The sequence below is a fragment of the Magallana gigas genome, chromosome 1 (genome assembly GCF_963853765.1).
Source record: "Magallana gigas chromosome 1, xbMagGiga1.1, whole genome shotgun sequence".
Taxonomy (NCBI): Eukaryota; Metazoa; Mollusca; class Bivalvia; order Ostreida; family Ostreidae; genus Magallana; species Magallana gigas.
Genome location: NC_088853.1, coordinates 69440007 through 69465202, shown reverse-complemented (window position 1 = coordinate 69465202; position 25196 = coordinate 69440007). Strand labels below are relative to the sequence as shown.

Genomic DNA, 25196 nt, shown 5'->3' with positions numbered 1-25196 from the left:
CCTAGGGTATTCTCCCATAATCATTAGCGCAATTAGCAATTATTTGAGTCAATACCCAGATAGGGTCTCGGCAAGGTATTTAGAGGATGGTCTAAAACATGGCTTTAAATTGCAATACTCTGGACCACGCATTTCAGTTTTCTCAAAAAACTTGAGTTCAGCTTCCGACAGTGAGGAGGTTCTCTTGGAAAAAATATATAGTGAAGTTACGTCAGGTCGAATGTCTGGCCCATACTTACTCCCACCCATGCCTAATTTACACGTATCTCCCATAAGTGTTGTACCCAAAGCTGACAGAGGATGGCGTATGATAACACACTTATCCTACCCACCCTCTTTCAGTATTAATGGACACATAGACCCACAGTTCACTACAGTTACCTATACATCATTTGACACAGTGGTCCAAACCATAAGCACACTAGGTCCTATGGCTCTATTAGCTAAGGTGGACATTAAAAATGCTTTTCGTCTTCTGCCAATTTACCCAGGGGACTTTGAACTCCTAGGAATTTACATAAATGGGGCTTATTACATCGACAAATGCCTCCCCTTTGGGTGTTCAATATCATACAAAATATTTGAAACTTTTTCCACTTTCTTAGAATGGGCTGTCAAATTTAAAACACAACTCGATACAGTTCACCACTACTTGGATGACTTTATTTTTATTGGCAAGTCCAATTCAGTTAATTGTTCAGCTCTCATGCACACTTTTCAGGACATTTGTTCAGAAATAGGGGTCCCCCTGAACCAAGACAAAACTATTGAGCCAACCACTAAGCTTACATTTCTTGGTTTAGAAATCGACACTGTGAATATGCTGGTCCAAATTCCTGTTAGTAAGGTTCAAGAACTCAAACTTTTGTTGCAGCATTGGGTCACACAGAAAAAAATTCTTCTTTCCCAGTTAGAATCTTTTAATGGGCAAGCTCAATTTCGTTAGTAAAGCCATCCCAGGTAGCCGTGCATTTAATAAGAGATTTTACAATGTTATGTCCGGGGTGCCCTCTCCCTATCATCTCATCAGAATTACGAACCCTATCCGTGAAGACATGTTCACATGGCTACAATTTTTAGACAACTTTAACGGCGTTGTATACTTCCCAGACAGTGAATGGGTTACACTAGATACTTTGCAACTTTACACGGATAGTGCAGGTTCTGGCCCCCTTGGTTGCGGCAGTTTCTTTCAGGGTCAGTGAGTTCATTTTACCTGGCCATCTTCATGGTTAAACAAGCCAATTTTGCGGGACATAACTTTTCTCGAATTAGTACCTTTTGTATTAGCCTTCATGATATGGGGATTGCGTTTGCAAAACAAAAAAGTCATTCTCCATGTAGATAATATTTCCCTTGTACATATTCTCAACAAACAGTCAGCCAAGTCCCCAAGAGTAATGGTACTTGTCAAATCGTTAGTCTTAATGGCTTTAAAACACAACATACGATTTAAAGCACAACATATTCCGGGAAAATCAAACATTATTGCTGATTCTACATCTCGCAAACAGTGGGAAGTCTTTCGAGCAGCAGCACCTTATGCAGACCTTCTTTCGTGGGCCATTCCAGCCCTATTCCAGACATTACTCTCACAAGTCACATCCAATCATTGTTCAACGCTTCAGTTGCTGTAAACACTAGGCAAACACACACAGCAGGCATCAATTCATTTGAAACATTTCGCCGGTCTCTAACCTACCCAGTCTGTGGCCACCTCTCGACACTCACATTACAAGGTTTATCGCTTACCTGTCACTTTCAGGTTACAAATACTCCACAGCTCAGTCATACATTGCAGCCATCAGTTTTTACAGCAAAGCAATTTACAATGTAGATCCTACTAATCATTATATTATAAGAAAGCTACTTCAGGGCATGCAAAGAACAACACTACACAAGGACAATCGTTTGCCTATTACATTACAGCTCTTAAACAAAATTATACCAACATTGCAAACTGTATGCAACACCATATACGAAACCAAACTATTCACTGCAGCTTTCACTTTAGCATTTCACGCCCTCTTGCGCATAGGGGAATTCACAGTGTCTAAAGGCAACACACCAGCAACTATCATCCAATTTCATGACATAACAATGCAGCAGACCAACATTCAATTGACAATTTCTCATTCTAAAACAGACCAATTAGGTGTGGGGGCAAACTTGCAGATTCCTGCTTCAAATGGTGTTGCTTGTCCTTTTGCCGCCATGCATGCCTACTTACACATGCGCAGATCTCAAACTGGCCCATTGTTTTTTTCATTTTGAAGGTCAACCATTGACCCGTTATCAATTTATCACCATATTGAAGCGCTGTCTTAATGCAATAGGGGTTGATAGCTCCAATTATAATTCCCACTCATTTAGAATAGGTGCAGCTACAACCCTTGCTATTCAAGGCGTTCACAGTGACGTCATCCAAGGGTCAGGACGATGGCGCTCTAATGCATTTCGTACATACATTCGGTAACCTTATCATTCCAACAGTATCTTACTAACCATAAACAAGATAATTCTAGGTCCTGTTAGAGTTTGGATTGTCGGATCTTCTATCATCAAACGAGCAGCTATGAGTGCAGTATCAAGACGGGGGGGGGGGGGGGGGGGCTTAATCTTAATCTCGAGAATACTTCAGTCTTATGGCAGTGATATAGTGGCATGAAGCTACAAGACCTTAATACTAGCCTATCAACGTTGCTAACGTTAGAAGGTCGTCCTGAGTTTCTCATCATTTATTGCGGAGCAAACAATGTTGGCCAGAAAACCACTGAAGAGCTGCTGGAGCTCCTTTCCACAACGATAGTTTGGTCCTCTGCCCTGCCTAGATTAGCTTGGCGCTTTTCAGAGAATGTTAAAGCAATGAATGAAATAAGGGGTCGAATGAATAGAGAAGCGATAAAATTTGTAACATCCAGGGGCGGTCATTACATCAAATACCCTCAGTTTTCCCCAAAACCACCTACGTTGTTTGACCCTGATGGAGTTCACCTGTCCCAGCTGGGTAATGATATCCTTTTAAACTCCATTAAAGGTGCGTTGCAAGATTTATTACATTGTGGCGGTGTTGGCCTTCCGGACTAACCACATCACAATTAACTACTACTGGCTCGTGGTGACCATTGGAGTTGCAGTCCTGCCGCCGTCACCAATGTTACTTTTGGAAAGTGGCGCACTCCATTTGTTGCGGTTGCAGTGTCATAAACAAACGTTCATGACCCTTGCAAGTGGCGCTATCGTCACACCCCAACTCCAATGGAAGAGTGCAATCATTCAAATTATCATAGGATACAGTTTTTTACTGTCAATATAATGTGTTTATAATGCTGTTAATGTGTTTAAAATGCTGTGTATTCATGCTTGTGCATTCGCGCACATACTTGCTGCACAAGAACTTTGACAATTTTAATGTGTTTTGAACTTTGAAACTTGTGCATTTGCGTTTACCCATTCGCACAAACCTTGTGTATAACTTTGTCATTTGTATGTCTGTGCATTTGCACTTGCCTACTGTACAGAATATTATATTTTGTGACGTTTGTGCATTTGCGCTCACCCACTGCGCAATGAGTCTATTGATGGGCCGTCACGTATTGTTGTATTGTTTGAATTGTTGTGAGGCAGCCCATTGGTAGCCTAAACGCACTGCGGCCAGTAACGCCAAACCATAATAAAGTATTTAGTCCTAATCAATCTCTCTTATTTATTCATCAGGTATCTTGGATAATATGGCATATCTTGGCTTGTCAAAGATATGCAAATTTATCCAAGGACCTATAAATAGTGTTAATGTTTTTCCGGAATTTTTCCGGTTGAATATACTCGCTTTAAAATTAGGCCTCTTTTTGCATCATTTCTGGATTCTTCTTGAAACTGGTAAGACATGTTTTATTTCTCTGTAATAAAGTATACTCTTTAGATTAATTTACCCTCCCTTCCTCTCCCATTTCCTTTCCTTAGAACCACATACTGCTTTTCTTTACATTATTTTTTTCAGGTCAACCATCACAACCTTTGTGATACCTTCAGTTCCGGTGTGACACCCACGTAATCTTTGTGATACCTGCAGCTCTGAACAAAAAATCGTCGCAGTGACACTCGTTCTATTCCTGACATTGTCGTCGATTTATTGCGCTATCGTCGCACCCAAACTCCAATGGAACTGTGCAATCATTCAAATTATCATAGGATACAGTTTTTTACTGTCAATATAATGTGTTTATAATACTGTTAATGTGTTTAAAATGCTGTATATTCATGCTTGTGCAATCGCGCACATACTTGTTGCACAAGAACTTTGACAACTTTAATGTGTTTTGAACTTTGAAACTTGTGCATTTGCGTTTACCCATTCGCACAAACCTTGTGTATAACTTTGCCATTTGTATGTCTGTGCATTTGCACTTACCCATTGTACATAATATTATATTTTGTGACGTTTGTGCATTTGCGCTCACCCACTGCGCAATGAGCCTATTGATGGGCCGTCACGTATTGTTGTATTGTTTGAATTGTTGTGAGGCAGCCCATTGGTAGCCTAAAGTCACTGCGGCCAGTAACGCCAAACCATAATAAAGTATTTAGTCCTAATCAATCTCTCTTAGTTTATTCATCAGGTATCTTGGATAATTAAAAAAAATATACAATGTCTGAGTTATCGGCACGATAATTAGGCGTCATTTTATTTTTGTATGTTAAAATATCACCCACTATGACAAGTTGTTGATCCTCTGTAGATTCATAACATGTTGTTTTACCTTAAACTAGAATGTTTAAGGTGAAATACAACCCATTGTAACGCCAATGACATTCTTAATTTACACGTAACATTGAGAACAAATATAAATGAATGCGTTTAAAAAAGTTACGATTCATATTACAGTTTTTGATTTTTAAATCCAGCACAAGAAATAATTAACGTCGTTAACAAAATATAAGGACGTGAAGCGTCAAAGTTCAAACTAATTGGCTGTGCAACAATGAGATTTTCTTTTCTTATTGACAATCTAAGCGTTTTGTTTTCGATTAGGAAATACTGACATAGTACAGTATTATAATAACACACCCGTTTCATTTTTCCGATATCATGATCCTTGAACGTTCATTTACATACAGTAATCAGAGCAAATATCCATTACTTAAAATTAAAAAAAGAAATTGAGTCGAACGAACAAAACATGTTCTTTCTGAATATCAAAAGTTCGCCAACTATAAAAGTTTTATAAGATTTTATTTATTAACAAATTAAATGTCAATTTAAAAAAGAAATGTCTCACCGTAACCGTTAGCAAAGACTAAAACTCCGACACACACAAACACTGCATACATCTTTGTGACGAACCCGGACATCAGAAAATAAAACAGGAAACACACCGACTCTTGAATTCTGTTTATAGTTGACATAGACATTCGATAAATATAGTGCCGTAGAAAAAGGTCGTTACCCCCGAAATTATCAAAGTTTACTTATTTCAAGTTTGCTTCGGGATGTTATAATATTATAATTCATTTCCTCGTTTAAAAATGAATGTTCATTGTATGCACTTAATTCTTCTGGCTTTTTGAATTAAAATTGAAACAAAGGAAGCGAGTGCTCTTTAAAATTGTCAATGACATCACGGAGATATCACCTCTAGCATTTTCCTGTTTATCGACATTCCGGTAATAAAAGGCTAGTCATCACAGACATAACACTTGGAATACAATGTTAAATATAACCATGTCCTATTAACGAGGCCGGGTCTAATTTGTTCTGCCCTAGATTTTTGGATGAAACTTTTTACATGAATTTCTACTGATATAATTATTATTTTAAGATTAAAAAATAAGACATTTACCACACCGTTTGTTTAGGGGGTCATCTCAAAGTGTGTTAATCTTTAACATAGGACCCTATGGGATTTTGCTTGAAATGTATCAATTTTGCATATTTTTTCAAAACTTCTGCCCTAGGGATTTCTTTTTCTGTTCTACATATTAAAGTTATTGCTAAAAGGCATCTAATGGTCAAATACAAAAAAACTTTTACCTCCTGGTTTGTTCCAGGGGTCTTATCAAAGTTGATTTTTGTATGCCCAATTTCCCAGATTCGTCAGATAATGGCTATTTTTTATTTGACAAAAGCGGAAAAGGTGATCTAATTAGTATTATTAAAACATTCAGACTTATTTAAGTAATAAAAAAATATATAACATCACATATTAAGGGTCATTGATATAAAATACAAGGTTACTGTCTGAAATATATGAATTTAGCTATATTTAGGCGGGTTAAGAAAACGTGACAGAAGGCTAGGCTTGCTGAACCCTCTTCACGTTTTCGACCCGAGCCCAAATATAGCTTATACTTCGAGACATTTATATTTATTCCACAATATAACATTATTTTTACGCATCAAACGAGATATTTTCAACAATTTTTGCTGAATATCTGCAGTTGAAACTATCACGCCATGGCGTTAATCAAGCAAAAAGATGACGTCACAATACAAATGAAACGCTGCGCGAAAGCGTGCGTACTCGTTCTGTACTCGGCCTCGTTAAACGTTTTTCTGTTAGTGTAATTAGTAGATAACAGAGGAAATAGGGACAATGTAGACAATTTTAAGGTCTTGTGTTAAGCATTATAAAAAACAATGGATGATATATAACATTGACCAGCTTGTTAAAAAAAAAACCTTCCACAAATTAAATTTATCATGAAAAGGCAAACACGCCTTACTTTTGAATATTTCTTTTAATTAGATATTAAATACTTCCATGGTCACATATGCTAAATCATTGATTTCATTGTTTGATATAATCTTATCCATAATTGATTTCCGCATGAAGGGGCTATAACGTATGTAGTTTACTTCACGTATGAACATCACCTCAAACTGTCGATACATAATACCATGTATAAAAACAAAACAAGACATGGCATATGTTGCTCTTTGCCACCAGCGTGACTTTAAATGTTACATAACATTTTAACACATTGCGTAAAATTATATAAAATAATATTACGTAATACTACAATTAAAATTTAATTGAATTATGTCACAATTATGCATTTGATCTTAATATAATGTAACTATAATTAATTTCCGAATAGTAATTAATAATAATATACAAATATGAATTTTATTAATTGGCTGAATTGAGAAACTGAAATCGAAAATTGGTTACGTAATATTGTCAAACAATTTCCTTGTGGTCTGAAAACGCCATGAACTTGATAAAACTTATTAATCAAGTTCAGATCCCAAGGAAATATAAAAGGAGGAAAGAAAACTGAGCAAACTCATAGCTAATGGGATAAACATATACTCTGGCTATTTCAATATTAGGACTACAAATTAATTATCATTAACCGAGCTAATCATACAGTGAAATAAACATGCATATATTCAATGCAACAAATCAAAAACGTACAAAAATATAACTGGAGGGATAAACATATGCCCTTCAGTAGTCCAACAATAATGTCGACAGAGTTAAACATATGCTCTGGATACAGCGTAAACAAAGTAAACACAGTGTTGACTAGACATTGTAGTTGCATCTAATTACACGAATTAACCGGTCTGATGTACGATTTAAAGGCATCCAGTCTCCAACGTTCCAGGAGTCTACTTTTACCGTCGCCCATTCCGCAGTCTGCGCTGCGAGAAGCCATGCCAATTCGAAATGAATGGCTAGTAATTTTCCCCATCTGGATATTAGCAAAAGATAAACAATTCTTCAGTATCACCGAAAATTTGATCCTCGTCACAGGTGTGCAGAGTACGTAGCAAAATAAAGGATTCTATTGTACTCCTCTTTGATTAATATAAGTCTTAAGGCACTGCACTGGGCAAAATTCTGAATTCTTAGCCCCTTGTATTGTAAGGAAGAAAGGCTTGGCCAGGCTTATATGAAACAAACTTAAGGTATTTCTGAAAATGAAAAGCTTGTAGAAACACGGTAGGTACATGTATATGAATGTGTATATAATTTCTTATCTTTGTAACTTAAAGGGGTCTATATACTTTTCAACAAGAACTTTGAGTCCAAAGATTTGAAAACGAATATAAAGGCCACATTAATATAGATGAACCAAATATTAGCAACCCTGAATTATATCTTAAAGCTGAGTACCTAAATAAATCACTTAATTGCAAGGGCATACACTTAGCTGATCCTGACAAACTTTTAGATGTAAATTTGAAATATGCTATGTAACTTAAAAACTTCTACAATCCTTGTAAAATCTTACAAATTAATTATTTTTTAATGAAATTAACCTTGTGACCTTCAAAATTATTTAACATATGCATTGTAAATTACGGTTTCTATTAACAAAAAATATTATCTTACTAAGTTCGCAGCGTTTTTCAAAATCTACGATATAACATCGTTATTTCATGATTCAATTGGGAATTTTGACATGATAATGCCCTTGCAATATTGAATTTTTTAAATGACCTCAAAACTACAAATACATCTGCTTGTACCATGCGACTATACAACTATGAACATAAAATATTGTACAGTTACAGATATATATTTTAGAAATATATTGCATTTGAGTGACTGTTATTGATTGTAAAATGGACATGCCAGTTGAACTTAAGTATACGTCGTGTTTTCGTAACAAAAATGTGCCGATATTTTTATTGGCCGCCTTAACTGTACTGCGCAGTTGTCCGTTTGAGCTTACGAGCTCCAGTTAATACTTTTTGTACAACAAATGATGAGCATGGATCTTGAAGGCCGTTGAGTTTATGGACGGGACTGATGGCCGAAAGATAATATGTTATCGTCGACGGTGCGTAGTCTTGTGAGAATAGGAAAGCAACATAGAGAACCAATATGTGTTGTTGAACGGGGATATCCGTTCGTAAACTGTACTTTTCCGCAAAGTTCCTAAACGTAGACCATGCGTGAGTGTATGATGATGAAGTTGACACAGTCAAACTGGAGTCAAGTAGTTTGTTCACAATCAGGGTCAACTTGGATAAGGCGGAAGACTGGGGATCTTGACCGGTTGTTTGTCGGCCCAATGTGCTAATTGTAGGAATTGCTGTACCTTGGAACGAGAAAGCAAGTCACATAGTATTTTTTTTATGCTTAATGTTTTGCTTTAAAATAAATATTGAATTTAAGATAACTATCAACGAGCTGGCGAACAAAAGACATGATATCATTATCCTTACATGTTTGTTTGTATATCACATGCACCAATGCCTTATTTTCAGTGTTAAATAAAATACATTTGTAATTCAACATTTCCCCCCACACTTGTATTGCCACAACTATTGGGTGAAGTTCTAAGGCTGCACTATTTTTATATTTCCAATTATTATCCTAGTTTCCATAAAACCACTGATTACCGAATACCGCTGCATACCCGATAGAACCCGAAGCATCTGTGTACAATTTAAGCTCATGCAAACTTGACAACTTATCTGGAAGGAAAATCGAGGATCCATTGAATTTATCAAGAAAACATTCCTATTCTGCCTTTGCCTACAGATAGTGAACCAACACAACAATCCAGTGCATCGAATTTATTGTGTATGCGGTAAAAAACTGAAACAAAAACAAAGTATGAATTACTCATACGTTCTCAAAACAATGTACATGTAAAGACAAAATGCATATAATAATAGATTGTAATGAAAGAATAGAAATACAAACTAGACACGATCTCGTTGCGAGCAACGAGGAGGTCTTCCGTTCGATTTTTAGAATGAAATATGACATCATCGACTTTGATTTTCGACAGCAAACATGTTATGGAAAAGGAGTAGAGTACTAATGCTTTATTGTATTGTTTTTGTATAAGTTCTCTTGCTTTTTTAACCTAATCTGGCTTTAATAACCTTTCACAAAATGGCTCTCATTATAGGGCTATAGATAAAAGATTTTAGAGCTCTTTGATCCCCTAATTTAAGGGGCAGGTCCCTTTTTCTTGGATTCAAATGAAAGGACATTTAATTCTGAACACATTTTGTCAGCAAGTGTTTAGAAAATTTCTGGCCCCTAAAAACCCTTAATTACGTAACACATGATAAAATCATTACATTGCTTGAATATATAACTATAAGATAAACACATTTGCTTCTATAATATTTCACAAAATATTTCTCAGTAAAGGGCTACAGATTAAAGACTTTAGAGCCCTCTGGTCCCCTTTTATTAGGGGCCAGCCCCTTTTTCTTGATATGGAATGAAATGTCATTAAATTCTAAACAAATTTTGTTCAACACATGTTTAGTAATTCGTTACCGTTTTGGAGATAGATGAGAAAGAAGGTTTTAGGGGCCGGTCCCTTATCTCCTTTTAGGGGCCGTTCAACGAAATTTTGACGGTTGCAATTTGTTGAGAACATCATTTTGAACAACTTTTCTTTTATACTGCATTACAAAATATTTTTCCTTTCTGAGATAAGGGTGATCAAAATTTTTGACTTTTGGCCCCTAAAAACCCTTAATTACGTAACACATGATAAAATCATTACATTGCTTGAATACAGAACTATAAGATAAACACATTTGCTTCTATAATCTATCACAAAATATATCTCAGTAAAGGGCTACAGATTAAAGACTTTAGAGCCCTTTGGTCCCCTAATTTGAGGGGCCAGTCCCTTTTTCTTGATTTCAAATAAAAGGTCATTTAATTCTACACAAATTGTGTTCAACGAGTGTTTAGAATTTCGTTACCGTTTTGGAGATGTATGAGAAAGAAGGTTTTAGGGGCCGGTCCCTTTTCTCCTTTTAGGGGCTGTTTAACGAAATTTTGGCTGTTGCATGTTGTAAAGTACATCATTTTGAACAACTTTTCTTATGTACTGCATTACAAATTATTTTTCCTCTGTGAGATATGGGTGATCGAAATTTTTGACTTCTGGCCCCTAAAAACCCTTAATTACGTAACACATCATAAAATCATTACATTGCTTGAATACATAACTGTGAGATAAACATATTTGCTTCTATAATCTATTACAAAATATCCCTTGGTGAAGAGCTATGGGTAAAAGACTTTAGAGCCTTCTAGGTCCCTAATTTTAGGGGCCAGCCCCTTTTTCCTGATATCAGCCGAAAGGTCTTGTAAATATGAGCCTTTTTTACATTACATGTTTTATTAAAATATTTTCCAGAAAAAAGATAATGAGATAAAAGCACAAAAATTTACGACGTTTTTTTAATGTCAATTTTCGAGCCCTAGCGAGCTTTGGCGCCAGAAGTGCTAAACTTACAAAACAACAACCATGCAAAACTTCAATCTTTCCTTTACCAACCGTAGAAATTTGAGCTTAATATCTCTTATACTTTAGGAGAACGACAGAAGACAAAATACCCATATAAAAATTAGAAAAATCTCAATATCTCAAAAACGGATGTGACGTCATCAACACAAAAAAAATTTAATCAGGTTCAGACCAATATCTATCGTATCTTAATTTTTCATTGAGATCGGCCGAGCCGTTTCTGAGAAATTGCGTGCACAAAAATAGGAAGAAAAAAAATAATAATAACTAGAGCAAAGCTCGTTGCAAAGCAACGAGTGGGTTTTCCGCTAATGTCGAAAGCAACGCTAGAAGTACGTCTAAGAAGCAGAGTTCTTTATCTAGTAACAAAGAAACCTAAGTACAAAAAGATAAAAAAAATCGAATGATTCTTGGTACAACTTAACATAATCCGAATGTTTTTAAGTACGACTTAACCAAAAACCCTTAACCATTTCAAGAACGACTTAACAAAAAAAAACAATGTGTTTAAGTACGACTTAACAAATTTGACTTCATTTTAGGAACAAGTTTACTTAGTCTGGTACCCTTCCCACAATTCTGTTCGCGCACTCTCTACATTGTAGAGAGTGCGCGAACGGAATTGTGGGAAGGGTACCAGACTACAAGTTTACTTTACCTTGAACTTACATCTTTTTTCTTAACCCAGAATGCAAAATTAAAATTTACGTAAAAAATCAATTTTGTTTAAAACATAATTCGTAGCAACTTTTTCTCTTCATTGCTTTTCAAAGGGTTGACCTTTCATACTGTGTGCTCGTTGCATCATTAATTGTCAGAAACTTATCGATGTAAAGTTTACTTTACTGTACCTCTGTGAATATTTTTTATTAAAATTACTATGAACCAGACAACATTGAAATGGTGAACATTTCAAAGGGCCCCGCTTATGTTATTTCAGAGAATTCTGCTTTGACCTTGACCTATAACTTGAAATTTTTCCAGCTGGCATAGAACTTTTAGTTCAATTTCATTCCCCCTAACATACATGCATTTTTGTTCAATCTGACCAAGATTAAGCATATCCAGGAAATAATCTACTGTCTAAAACTAATTTTAAAAAGATCTGCTATGACCTTGGCTTCACATTGATAGACTTGGTTCAAGGTCACTGCACGCCATTAACCAATAAACTCTGTAAAGGTAAAATATTAGCCAAAAAGGAGAGTATATCTATGCTCTTAAAATATGGAATTTTGTGTGATCTGATATGACCTTGACTCTTCATCTACAAATATCATTCAAGGTCATTGCATATATTTTGATCAAAGGCATCATGTGAGTGAAGTATGAGGCTGAATGGAGCAAAGGGAGAGAAGATATACTCCGGACAAGGATTTTTAAAAATATAATTCTGCTATGACCTTCACAGTTTCTTTTCACTGAAAATAGGTTCAAGGTCACTACACACCCTTTCACCCTTTACTCAAACACTCTGCTTATGTGAAGTCTGAGCCAAATAGGGGTTAGTAGAAATTATATATGCTCTCAAAAAAGGATTTTTGCATGATCCGATATGATCTTCACCCGTTACCTAGAAATTTCATGCAAGGTCACTGCACATCGTTTAACCATTAAGACACTCTGTGAGTATTAGCCAGATTGGACCAAAGGGAAAAAAGATATGCCCCAGACAAGGATTTTATATATATAATTCTGCTATGACCTTAACCTTGTACCTAAAAACATGGTTCAAGGTCACTGCACATCCTTCAACCAAAGGAACCCTGTGGATGAGGTATGAGCCAGATTGGGCCAAGGGGAGAGAAGCTATGCTCCTGTCAAGCCATCTCGGATGGACAGACGGACAAATTGATCACTAGAAGGCGCCCGCATAAACATGCCATTTTATCTAATTTAAAATAGTATCCATGCTATCTGCCCATGGTGAATAGTCATCAAAACCATTCATCAGCAAAATTTGATTTCCCTCCTTTTTAAGGTAGTATGGGACATAGATCTGTCGATATTAATGTGGATTAAAGTACTATATAATTGAAAAATTTTCACTGGTTTAGAATTTTCAAATTTTACAATATTTAACCAAAAAATAGCTTTTAAAAATATTTGAAAAGGTAAAAATTGTAAAAACCCCAGCGGGATTCGAACTCATGACTTACAGGTTCCCTCTAACCCACTGTGCTAAGGAGTTAGGTGACCATTTTTGAAAAGAAACTACATGTACTTATATAATTACACTTTATTTTATTGTTTATTTCGATAAACAATACGTCACAACATGGAAGTGTCCCATATCACCTTAAACTCGGAACACCTCTGACCTAATAAGATCGCTGCATTAAATACAAAGTTTGATTTAACTCTAATTTGTTTATCATCAAGAAATTCTGCATCGCTGACAAATAAAGTTTTCTTCTGTATAATGAAATACCAATTAACTGACTATTCGGACAATAGCAAGTTTATTGTCCCACTCCACAGCAACTATTTCCCTTGGCTTTGCCTCAATAAATAGTTGCTGTCTTTGGGGACAATAAACTTGCTATTGTCCTCATACCCAGTAAATACTAAATAGGCATATAATATCCCATCCACCTACATTTCATGTTATATAACCTCCCGTTTGTAACCTTCAATTTCACTGTAAAGTCAACATATCTGTCATAGCCACAAGTTTCACAATTTATTTCTGCTTCTCATGTACTTAAAATTAGGGGCCTTAATATTGCTTACCAATTCCAACAAGAGACATCCCTCTAACTATTGATAATCATTAAAATTCATTTCATGAATCTACGCAACAATGATAAACCTTCAAGTGCAGTCACTCTCAATTTTACAAAAATATTGACGGTACTTTATCCGAAACTGTTCCTTGTACCTTTAACTTAGTACACTAACATTTTTATGAAAAGACTAAGAAAGCTAATGCAATTCTGAGAAAAAGAATACCACATATTGCCAATTCCATTGAGGTTTAATAAAATTATGGCCATTTAAGTGAACCCACCATTTCCAATTTCCTTTAGTAAACACAGATTTACAGGGTTCTCCATAGTAAAACATCTTTACCTGACCTTTTAGAGGTCAACTTTTGTTCAACCACCTTTAAAAAGAAACCTTATTCAATACAACATACGCCTACATGATATAATCATGATAAAAGCTTCACATCACTTAGAAATACCCTTACATGTATACCCCCCCACCCCCCCAATCTTTTGATTTTCATAAAAAGTCATGGTTTGAAATGTTTTACCTAATTTTATGAAACGTGTGGCAATTTCCTTGAGTAATTTCTCACACATATTTGAAAACAATCATCAATGATTCTAAAATTTGATCTTTATTTGTTTATTGTATGATTTGTACCATTTTAATTAACAAATAGACAGCTGTCCTGCTTGTGATTTCTTGTTTTCATGAAAAAAGTAAGCTAACAATCATATTTAGTGAATATCTAATCTATTCTGATTTCTAGTCTCCTTCTAACCATGCTAAAACAGTAAGTTACAACCTACAAGTTAGACATCTGCCTTAAATTAAAATTAAATTCAAACTCACCCAGGTAGCTGGAGACAGATCGAGTTGATTTCCATGAAAAATTTTCAAGTTTGACATGTTTTTCTACTTTTTTTTATGCATATATACCTTAGAAAGGTAGAAATATGTTGTTTCTTGTTCATTTCAAAAGTAATAATCATAGCAGATGTTATTTCAAAGTCAAATGTACATTTACATATCCTACATGTAATCTTAATGCAGACAATTAAATAGAGGGGGGGGGGATTTTTCAATTATGTAAACACATCTAAATATCTTTATGAAATAAAAAATAAAGGAAACATAATTGCATACTTTTATTGGAAAACAAATTTTCACAGCAATTATGAATTTCTTTATAAACAGCCTTAATTTTGTTTTCATAATTTCTTATCAAACACAAACCACAACATGGCATGATGCTTTCTTCAAGTTCCATTATTGTTCATGCATTATCGGATTTAATTTGAATTACCGGTAAATAGTCTGTAGAACACAAGGAATATGCATGTGGATAGAGGTGACAGGTTAATCTCAGGAGCTGACCCACAAGAATCAAGAGGTACCGGTAAAAGCCATGTGGTAACAAGAGTCTGTTTTGAGCTGAAATAAAAAAAAAATAATTAGCTGTGTTTACATACATGTACTAGTAATAGCTGTGTTTACATTAACATATGCATAGTATATCTGGAAAAAATACACTGACCATGCAGTGTAAAAGGTATGACATATCCCAATACATGACATAACATTTAGGCAGTACAAGATCAAAAATTTGCATATCAAGTCATAATATAATATTAAAAAATTTTCATAGGTATAAACACTTATCAAATTGAGAGAGAGTTTGAGAGAGAGAGAGTTTATTACCATACTTGTAGTGCAACAGTCAATATTTCAATTCGTAAATTACAAACGAATATTACCCACCGAACAGCGTCAAAGTACATGTACTGGTATTAGCTTCTGGTATACCATTTTTTATCAATTCTACTGTGTTTTTTTTTTTGGCAAATAAATTAAGCGAGGGTTTTTGCTTATTTTCTTATAAATCACATGTTTTAAAAACAATACTATGTGTAATAAGCATAAAACATGTATGAGTAAACTTAATGAAGAATTTTTAATAGATTATTTTTCACAGAATGTGGTACATTACATGTATGTCAATCTTTATAAAACTAGTGTATATTTCGTGCGCCATAAATTGCAAGTTTTTTGTAAATATCATTTACTTGCATGATAGGTATATATGGTCTAACCAAAATTTTCTTCATAAAGCTACAGCTGTATGTACCACATATATGTTTTGTCACAAGTATACATTTAAAAAAAAAAAACCCAAATTCCAACAGTTGAAATAAACTCAACTCATTCTCTGATAAGTTCATTGTGTTTTGTGCGTGCATATCTTATTTGTCTGCTGCAACAGCAGCCAATCAGCGGTAAGCTGAATCCACAAAAAGAAAGTTTGTGTTTTAGGAGCGGGTAAATTGTTTATGCGACACTGTCAAGAAAACCACACCAAATAATAACAAGAAACATAAATATTCACTTATATGTATTGTGTTGTAAAGTAAAGGTTTTTAACACTTATTGCATCTTGCAAAACATGTGATGACCCTTAATCATCTGTCATATATCTGATATACATGTATATTATGTAAAAGATGGGAGAAATAACGACGGAACAAACTGGGATTCGAACCTGGCCCTCTGAATCTCTAGTCAAGTGCTCTACCAACTGAGCTACATGTATCTGGCACCGGTATTCAAACCAGTCTGACCGTCACATTCCTTCCCCCTTAAATGATCTTCACCCTCTAAGATCACCCCTGGCAGGAGTTAACCTGTTAGTTCCAGGGGTTGGTCACAACACCAATATTGTAACAGGATGGGAGAAATAATGAAGGACCAAACCGGGATTTGAACCTGGGCCCCCTGAATCTCTAGTCAGGTGCTCTACCAACTGAGCTATCTGGCACTGGTATTCAAACCGGTCTGATCATCACATATATAAAGAATTATTTTAAACAATGTTGTTCAATAAAAAATAACACGCGCAACCTTCAGTTTTTGTCTGTAATTAATCAATATTGGCGTGCGATCAGTTCTCGCCGAGTACCATTTCTCACCAGTGCATTCACTGCATTGTTACGTCATTTTATCAACACATAAAATTATATACGAAAATATGATGTAACAGTGCACCAGCGAGAAATGGTCCTCGGCGAGAACTGCTCGCAGGCCAGTACTGCCAGTAGTCAGATTAAAAAAAAGAGAATAAAAAATTACATTTAAAACATTAACAAGGACAATTTAAGTACACATCATAACTGCTAAACAAGAAAAATTATGTGAACTGGTAGAATAGTACGCATAGTTCTAACTTGTAACCTACATGTACAAGTACATGTACCGGGTACCCGTTGGTCTGCTAAACCTTTCTAATGATACAATGATTGGCATCATAAAGATATTAAAGTCATGTTTTAACTCTGAAGTCTGAAGTATACAATTTTATTTACTTGAAGTTATGTCTACAGGATATTCATGACTACATTTGGAGTCTTTTGCACAAGAATATATGATATGTTTCTAATTAGACCCTGCTTTGAATTTTGAGTTGAAAATTCACAATCTGTTATTTTTTTAAATAGATAAATTCAGTTACCCTTTCCAGTCCCCCATGAACCTCGAGCGAGTCTAAACATCCATGAAACATGTAAAAATTACACGTTAGTAAACAAACACCCACACCATAACAAAAACAAACAGTGTGCACGTACTTACATGTACATCTATACTATATACTAAATTTTAACTTTAACTTTTTTAAACTTTAAAAGGAGTAAAAGCCTCACCTTCTTCAGTAACATCCACATAAATCACACACTTTAATGTCCATCTTTTCTCCTTTATTACTCGTAGCTTATCAACGACTGATTGTCGACAGAAGTGTGGCTGTCAGAATTTCCTCGTAAACGATTCACACGAGAAAAATATCCTCCTTAAACAAATATGTAGTATTGTTCCCTGTGCATGTTCATATGTTTCACAGTAAATTGAAAATGCATTTGTACATCGAAAGAATACACAACTTCTCTTCTGCATTACGGCTCTCTCTTTTCTACAATGCCGTTCGTTATTGTTTACATTCGGCGCGCGCGCGGGGGTTACAAACAGGGGCGCCCCGACAAATAGTTGCACATAGAACGTTAAAATAATATGTGTTCATTGAATTCATAAATGATATAGATGAAAAAAATGAAATTGAATCACAACTATTTATCTAAGACGCAACACAACGTAATGCAGTAAATGCCTGGGCCTTAAAGTGGCATTTGTTCGCTTGTGTGTCTATGTAGACAAATTAACTCGTTCATGTAACGTTACGATTCACACATATTTGTTTTATGAAATTTGAAAAAAATAGGGCACAGAACTTTTTAAATTTGATACCAAATGACATTATTTAATATATTAACAATAACTGAATTAATTTCTTTTCATAAAATGATAACGATTTTTGCTATTAGAAAAATACGTGTATGAGCTGCTGACCCCTAATTACAGGGGCCAGCCCTTTTTTCTTAATTTTAAATGAAAGCTCTCATTATTTTAAACAACTTTTGTTCTATATGTATTAACAAATTATTTTTAGTTTAAAGGTTATTATACAAAAAGCAACAAAATTTCAGACCCCCCAAAACCTTAAACTTTACCGGCAAATAGCTTAAAAACTAAAAAACATTTTGCCAAAATGTACATGCCAGCAAAACTATAAAATGTTACCAACAATCCTGCTAAATTTCATGCAACTATCTTTTGTAGTTCCCGAGATCAACTCTGGACAAAAGACCCCCCAATTTTCAATTAAAGGGCAATAACTCAAAACCGGAAGTGAATTTTAAAAATTTGAAAAAAACGTCCCGAGATATTAACATTGTCTACATACCCTGAAAGTTTCATAACAATCAGACAACAAATGTACGAGAAATGGCCTACACAAAATTTGCGGATAAAAAAAAAAAATAATAATAAGAAACAGTAGAATAACAGAAGGGTTTTCCGTTGAAAAACGGAAAACCCTAATAAGAAGAAGAATAGGGAAAAAGAAACAAAGCAATAACAATAAGGTCTTCCGTTTCCAACGGAAGACCTTAATAACAGTATTAAGATAGGGTCCAAAACAATGAATTTTATCGCAAATGGGTTTCCATAGAAAAATGTAACAAACGTACGTTCATTTACTAAGACTGACAATGACACTAATGGCGTTCCATACTTTTTAGAGATAATTAGAAATTTTCTTATAAGCTGCATTTATATAAAATACAAAACAGTAAACACATAAATGAATAGCCGTGTATGTAATATATATAAACAGAAAACTACTTACAGTGTGTGGCAGCATACGAATACAAAAAACATGTTGGATGGACTGAGTGTCCTTGTGTGGGTCACACAAACAACAAAACAGGAAGTTAACAATTAGGAAAAGTAACTCTAAATTATATAATGAAAGGATAACTCTATGTTCAAAAAGGAAAGATAACTGCAGAAAATACATATCAAAATGATAATGGAAGATAACTCTTAATGTTTTTAGATAATAATTAAACTTTAGCAAAATACACAATCACACAAAATCTTGTAAACAATACACTCCCCGTCTGATATCTTTAGATATCACTATCCAACATATTTACAAAATAACCAAAATATTCCAAACGAAATACCAAACAGTTCTGATTAACATGAAGCACTGTTACAAATATTTAAATTGCCATCAAGAGCACAGTCTCTGTAACCGGGCGCGTGTAGAATGTGTTAACGCCATTCTTGTTCACACGAAGTTGTACTTTACGGACTCTCTTGTCTGATACGCTTGGGAACACTTGATCCACTACTGCCATCTTCCAGTCACAGCGATGGGCTGAACTGTCCTTCAATAAAACGACATCACCGACGGATAGGTTTCTTTGGTGCTGTGTCCACTTTTGTCGACTTTGAAGGGTGACTAAGTATTCCTTACGCCATTGTTTCCAGAAGAGGTATGCGAGATGTTGAACCCTTTTCCATTGCGCTTTGAAGGCATCTTTCTCGTCAAATGGTCCAGGCGGTTCTCCTCCTTTGTCCGTTTTTTGGGTCAGAAGGGTATATGGAGTGAGAATAAATGGGTACTCTGGATCAGTTGGAACTGGCACCAGTGGTCTTGAATTAATAATGGCACTAGCCTCAGCTAAGAACGTAACAAGGGTCTCGTGTGTCAACTTCTTTGCTGTACCAGTAATCAACAATGAATCTAGTATCCGTCTTGTAAGGCCTATCATCCTCTCCCATATGCATGCGCCACCCATGTGGGATGAGTGTGGTGAGTTGAATATCCATACTGTTCTGTTGTCAAGAAGAAACTTGTTCACAGGTCCATCTTCTACGTTTATAGCGTCAATTCCAAGACTTTCTGTTGAGCCAACGAAATTTGTGCCACGATCTGATCTAAACTCTTTAACACTTCCACGTATAGCGACAAATCTCCTAAGTGCATTAATGAAGGATGAAGAACTCATCTCTTCGATGACTTCAATGTGAACAGCTCGCGATGAAAGACATAAAAACATTACAGCCCAGCGTTTTGCATGAGCCAGTCCTCCTCTAGTTCGACATGCAAGAACTTCCCAAGGTCCGAAGGTATCCACTCCTACACTTGAGAATGGAGGTCCTGGTGTTAATCGATCTTCAGGTAAGTCAGCCATGAATTGATGTTCTGGTTTTCTCCTCATCTTTCTGCAAGTCACACAGCTGTATATCATCGAGGATACGATACGCTTGGCTCCTGTTACCCAATATCCAGCAGATCTTATTGAGCCTTCTGTGAAGTGGCGTCCTTGATGTTTGGTAAGTTGATGATAATGGCGCACCAACAGTATAGCTATGTGTTGTTTGCCAGGAATAATGACAGGATTTTTCTCAGTGACTTCCAACTCTGAATTCATCAATCGGCCTCCTACACGCAAAATACCATCATGGTCTAAAACTGGATTCAGCTTTACAAGTGAACTCTTCTTATTGAGAGCTCGGTTTTCTCTGATACTTCTGATCTCTTCTCGAAAAGCTTCACCCTGGACCGCTCGAATGATGTGTTTTTCTGTTTCAAGATATAGGTCAACATCTTTCGCTTTGTTGCAGAAATGCCGTCCTCTACATGGTTTTGTTCCACTCCAACATCTGGCAACATGTTTCAAGCGTGCAATACCTGAAACTAAACTACTCCAGGTTGAGTATTTGGTAAACCTTTCAGTTCCAATGGAGGGTTCTTTAACGTGCAATGTTTTAACAATTAGCGTAGGTCGAATCTCTCTGTCATTCTCTGAGTCTACGAGGTCATACTCTTGTGGCATCTGTTTGTCATGATCAGATATATATGTTTTGCCTTGGTCTTTACTTTCAAGGAACCATCGTTTCGGACCACAAAGCCATGGGCTGTTTTTCATATTTTCAACTGCGATTGGTCTAGTTGATTGATCTGCAGGATTGTGTTCTGAAGGAACATAGCTTCATTGTTCTGGTGAGGAGACTTTGTGAATCTGCTGTACTCTGTTGCTGACGTATGTATAGAAACGTTTGGTTCTGTTGTAGATGTAACCAAGGACAACTTTACTGTCTGTATGGTAATGAATGTCTTTAGGGTCAATATCCAATTGATGTTGAATGATTTGAGAGATCTCAACACCAAGCACTGCAGCACATAATTCCAAACGAGGGATGGTTACTGCCTTCTTAGGTGCAACTTTTCCTTTCCCTACTATGAATCCTTGATGAAATTTACCATCTTGATCCTCTGCTCTCAAAATAGCAACTGCAGCAATGGCCTCCTCGGACGCATCAGTGAATACATGGACGTGTTTCTGAAGGAGCTTCTCGGTAGGTACGGAAAGGTAAGTACGAGGAATTTCCAGGTTTTCTAGATACCATAGTTGTTCTTTCCACTTCTCCCATTCTTCTTGGTATTGGTCAGGTAAATGTTGATCCCAGTCTGTAGACTCTTCAGTAAATTTTCTAAGCAGTAACTTGCCTCTGATGAGAACTGGTGCAACAAATCCTAAGGAGTCATAAAAGCTATTCAGACAAGAAAGGACTCCACGGCGTGTATACGGTTTCTTGTCTAAGGAGAGTCTGAAGGTAAATGCATCAGATCGTAGATTCCAGCTTATTCCTAAGCTGCGTTGTATGGGAAGAATATCCTTCGATAGATCGAGAGACATCAAGTCCTTTGCTAGGTCATCAGTGGGAAAGTATTTCATGACATCACTGCTGTTGGATACAAACTTGTGAAGTCTAAGTCCTCCTTCTTGCAACAAGGCTTGTTGAGTTCTCTTCATCAGGCTAACGATCTCTTGTGTGGATGGCAACGAAATCAAGCCATCATCAACGTAAAAGTTGCGTTCTACAAAACTTCGGACATCGCTTCCATAGGTTGATTCAGCATTCTCTGCAGTCCTCCTTAGCCCATATGTAGCGACTGCAGGTGATGGACTATTGCCGAAGACATGGACGCACATCCTGTATTCCACCAATTTCTTCTGAGGATCGTTATCTAAGTACCAGAAGAAACGTAAGTAGTTCCTATGATCTCGTCGCACTTTAAAGCAGTGAAACATTCGCTGAATGTCGGCCATAACTCCGATGTTATCAAGTCTGAATCGCATCAGAACACCAAGTAGACTGTTTGACAGGTCAGGGCCAGATAGAAGCACGTTGTTCAATGACACCCCATTACACTGAGCTGATGAATCAAACACCATTCTGACTTGATCAGGTTTCTTTGGATGGTATACGCTGAAGATTGGTAAGAACCAGAACTCTTCATCTTTCTTTAATGGTGGTGCTAGTTCTGCGTGTTCTGCATCCAGAATGCGTTTCATGAAGGTCACTGCGTGTCCGCACTTGACTGGGTTCTTGCTAAGGTTAGTGTCTAAGATCATGGCTCTTCTCAGTGCTTGTTGTCTATTATCCGGAAGTTTACATCTAGGCTCTCGGAACGGTAATGGTGCAACCCACTGTCCATTATTGTCACGACAAAACTCCTTATCCATAATGGCTAGGAATTCTTTATCTACTACAGACAGTCCTGGCTTGTCATCGTCAGGAGATGTCTGGAAAATGTTCTGTCCAATTGGTTCGTTTCGTTGTGGATGTTTAAGGATTGCATCACACTGAATTTGTTTAGGTAGGGTCTCCTTGACAGTGATATTGTTTGGACAAGGGGCAGATAAGGTAGTTCTTCCATCAGACATAACTGCCACTTTGTTTGCCACTACGACATCCGGTCTGTGAGTCCTTCCAAGACAAACTTCGCCTACAATAACCCATCCGAGTTGAAGTTTCTGGGCGTATGGAGTATTAGGAGGTCCAACGCGTTGCTCAAGTATGTGATGTGCATCACCAAGATCACGTCCAATCAAGAGAAGAATGTTGATTTCTGAATCTAGTGGCATCAAGTGATCGGCTATTTCTCGTAGATGGAAATATTTTTTCTGCTACTTCTGGGGTTGGTATCCCACCTCTGTTATCAGGAATTTCATCACATTCAATGACTGTTGGTAGGTTGAAGTGACAACTTCCATCAAGAGCTTCTACTACTAGTCCATTGACTCTTCTTCCACTACAAGTTGATTGTCCGCTGCACGAAAACAGTGTGTAGGATTCAGATTCACTCTGAATATTAAAAAAGTCAAATAATTGGGATCTTGCGAGTGTGCGATTGCTCTGTTCATCGATGACTGCATACACCTTAATAGCTTACTCGCTGTTGGACGATGGATATACACGAACAGGAAGGACCTTTGCGCATGATCGACCACTGAAGGTAGTTCCACAAAGTTCAGTGCACTTGTTGGAAACTTCAGTTTTCCTCCCAATTTTCTCCCCGCCGTCGGCAAATCTGGGGTTATTGTTTGCCTGAAAGTGTTCTTTATCCCATCTGCCAGCTGCTTTAGGCTCAGAATTTCTTTGTTCAATATGCAACGCTGTAGCGTGACGAGAGCTTCCACAAAGTTCACATTTGATGGTTGCAGTACAATTTCTCGACAAATGTTTGGATTCACAGCATTTATAACAGAAATCCATTTCTCGTAAGAGATCTTTCCTTTCTTGTAAGGGTTTAGCTCTGAAGGATCTACAGTGGTTCAACGAATGGTTTGCTTTATGAATTGGACATCTTGGTTGCCGTTCTTGTTGAGTTGCATCGTCCGTTGCTAGTTCAGTTTTTCTACTGTGAGCTGGAAAAGTTCGTTTTTGTTCATTCGTTCTTTTCTCTGTTGTTAATGTCAGAGATCCATCAGTTTGGAAAGCTGGATCATTTTTCACAATACTGAGTTCTCGAATGAATTTTACAAGGAAGCTGAACGGTGGAAATGGAACACAATAGTATCTCTTGTACTTGGACGCTTGAGACACCCACTTCTCTTGTAGACCTTGAGGCAGCTTACTGATGATAGGATTGAAACCGGATGATGAGTCATAGTATGACAGCAGCGTTGCGTATTGCTCGTTCTCCTTTGCTGATTCTATCTCTGTTAAAATGTCAAGGAGATCGTAGAGCATTTTAGGATCTTTTATTGATATTTTGGGAAATCTGTTGAGCTTATCTTTCAACGCCGATTCTATCATTTCTGGTCTGCCAAAGCGATCCTCCAAACGTTCCCAAATACGATACAGTCCTTTAACAGGGTCATTGATGTTAGATCCCCTTATGCAACTTTTTTGATTCTGGTCCAAGCCACTTAATGAGCAGATCCATTTCTTCAAATGCTGAAATGTTTAATTCTTTCACAATGTTTGTGAAGCTAGCTTTCCAGGTTTGGTAAGAGTCTGGTTTGTCGTTGAATGAGCTGAACCGTGACATTAGAAGGTCTTTTTTCAGGAGAAATTGTGTTAAGTTCTCTACCACATGGTCACTTGCGGCTACGGGTTCTCTTAACTTTCTGATGCTCTGAGGTGGTAAAGGATTGTCAGGTTTGTTGCTCTGCTCTTTGTCCCGATCACTCATCTTGTCCAGTTTGTCAAATGAAACATAATCACTCATTGCTCCTCGGATCGTGGAATGCTCACGTACATAGTTTTCTGTGTATTCACGTTTTATTTGTCCCAATGAATCATAACTACCAGGAGGATGTTGTTTCGGCAATGACAGACGAGAACTATGAATGTCGAGCTCTTCTTTTTCTGCTTCTAACGTATCAATCTTCTTCTGGTGTTCTAAGAGCTCCATTTTGGCTTCTAGTAAGGCTTTCTGCTTGTGAAATTCTCTTTCTTTTTCAGCGTACTGATGTCTTACTTTTTTCCGTTTTAGGATTTTCAACTTTTTTCAAAGATCGATATGATTTACCAATGCTGTTCGATAT

General features: G+C 36.5%; 2 protein-coding genes across 2 annotated transcripts; both read right to left on the bottom strand.

Moving 5' to 3' along the window:
* Positions 1-19568: 19568 nt before the first annotated feature.
* Positions 19569-21191, bottom strand: LOC136276232 (uncharacterized). Its single transcript, XM_066087687.1, has one exon. The coding sequence runs from the start codon at positions 21189-21191 to the stop codon at positions 19569-19571; it is 1623 nt and encodes a 540-aa protein (XP_065943759.1).
* A 156-nt stretch (positions 21192-21347) lies between these two features.
* Positions 21348-23288, bottom strand: LOC136276231 (uncharacterized). The gene has a single exon (XM_066087681.1). The coding sequence runs from the start codon at positions 23286-23288 to the stop codon at positions 21348-21350; it is 1941 nt and encodes a 646-aa protein (XP_065943753.1).
* Positions 23289-25196: the final 1908 nt, after the last annotated feature.

Coding starts and splice junctions, on each gene's coding strand:
- LOC136276231 (XM_066087681.1), bottom strand. CDS start 23,288: ATGCCACTAGATTCAGAAATCAACATTCTTCTCTTGATTGGACGTGAT.
- LOC136276232 (XM_066087687.1), bottom strand. CDS start 21,191: ATGCCACAAGAGTATGACCTCGTAGACTCAGAGAATGACAGAGAGATT.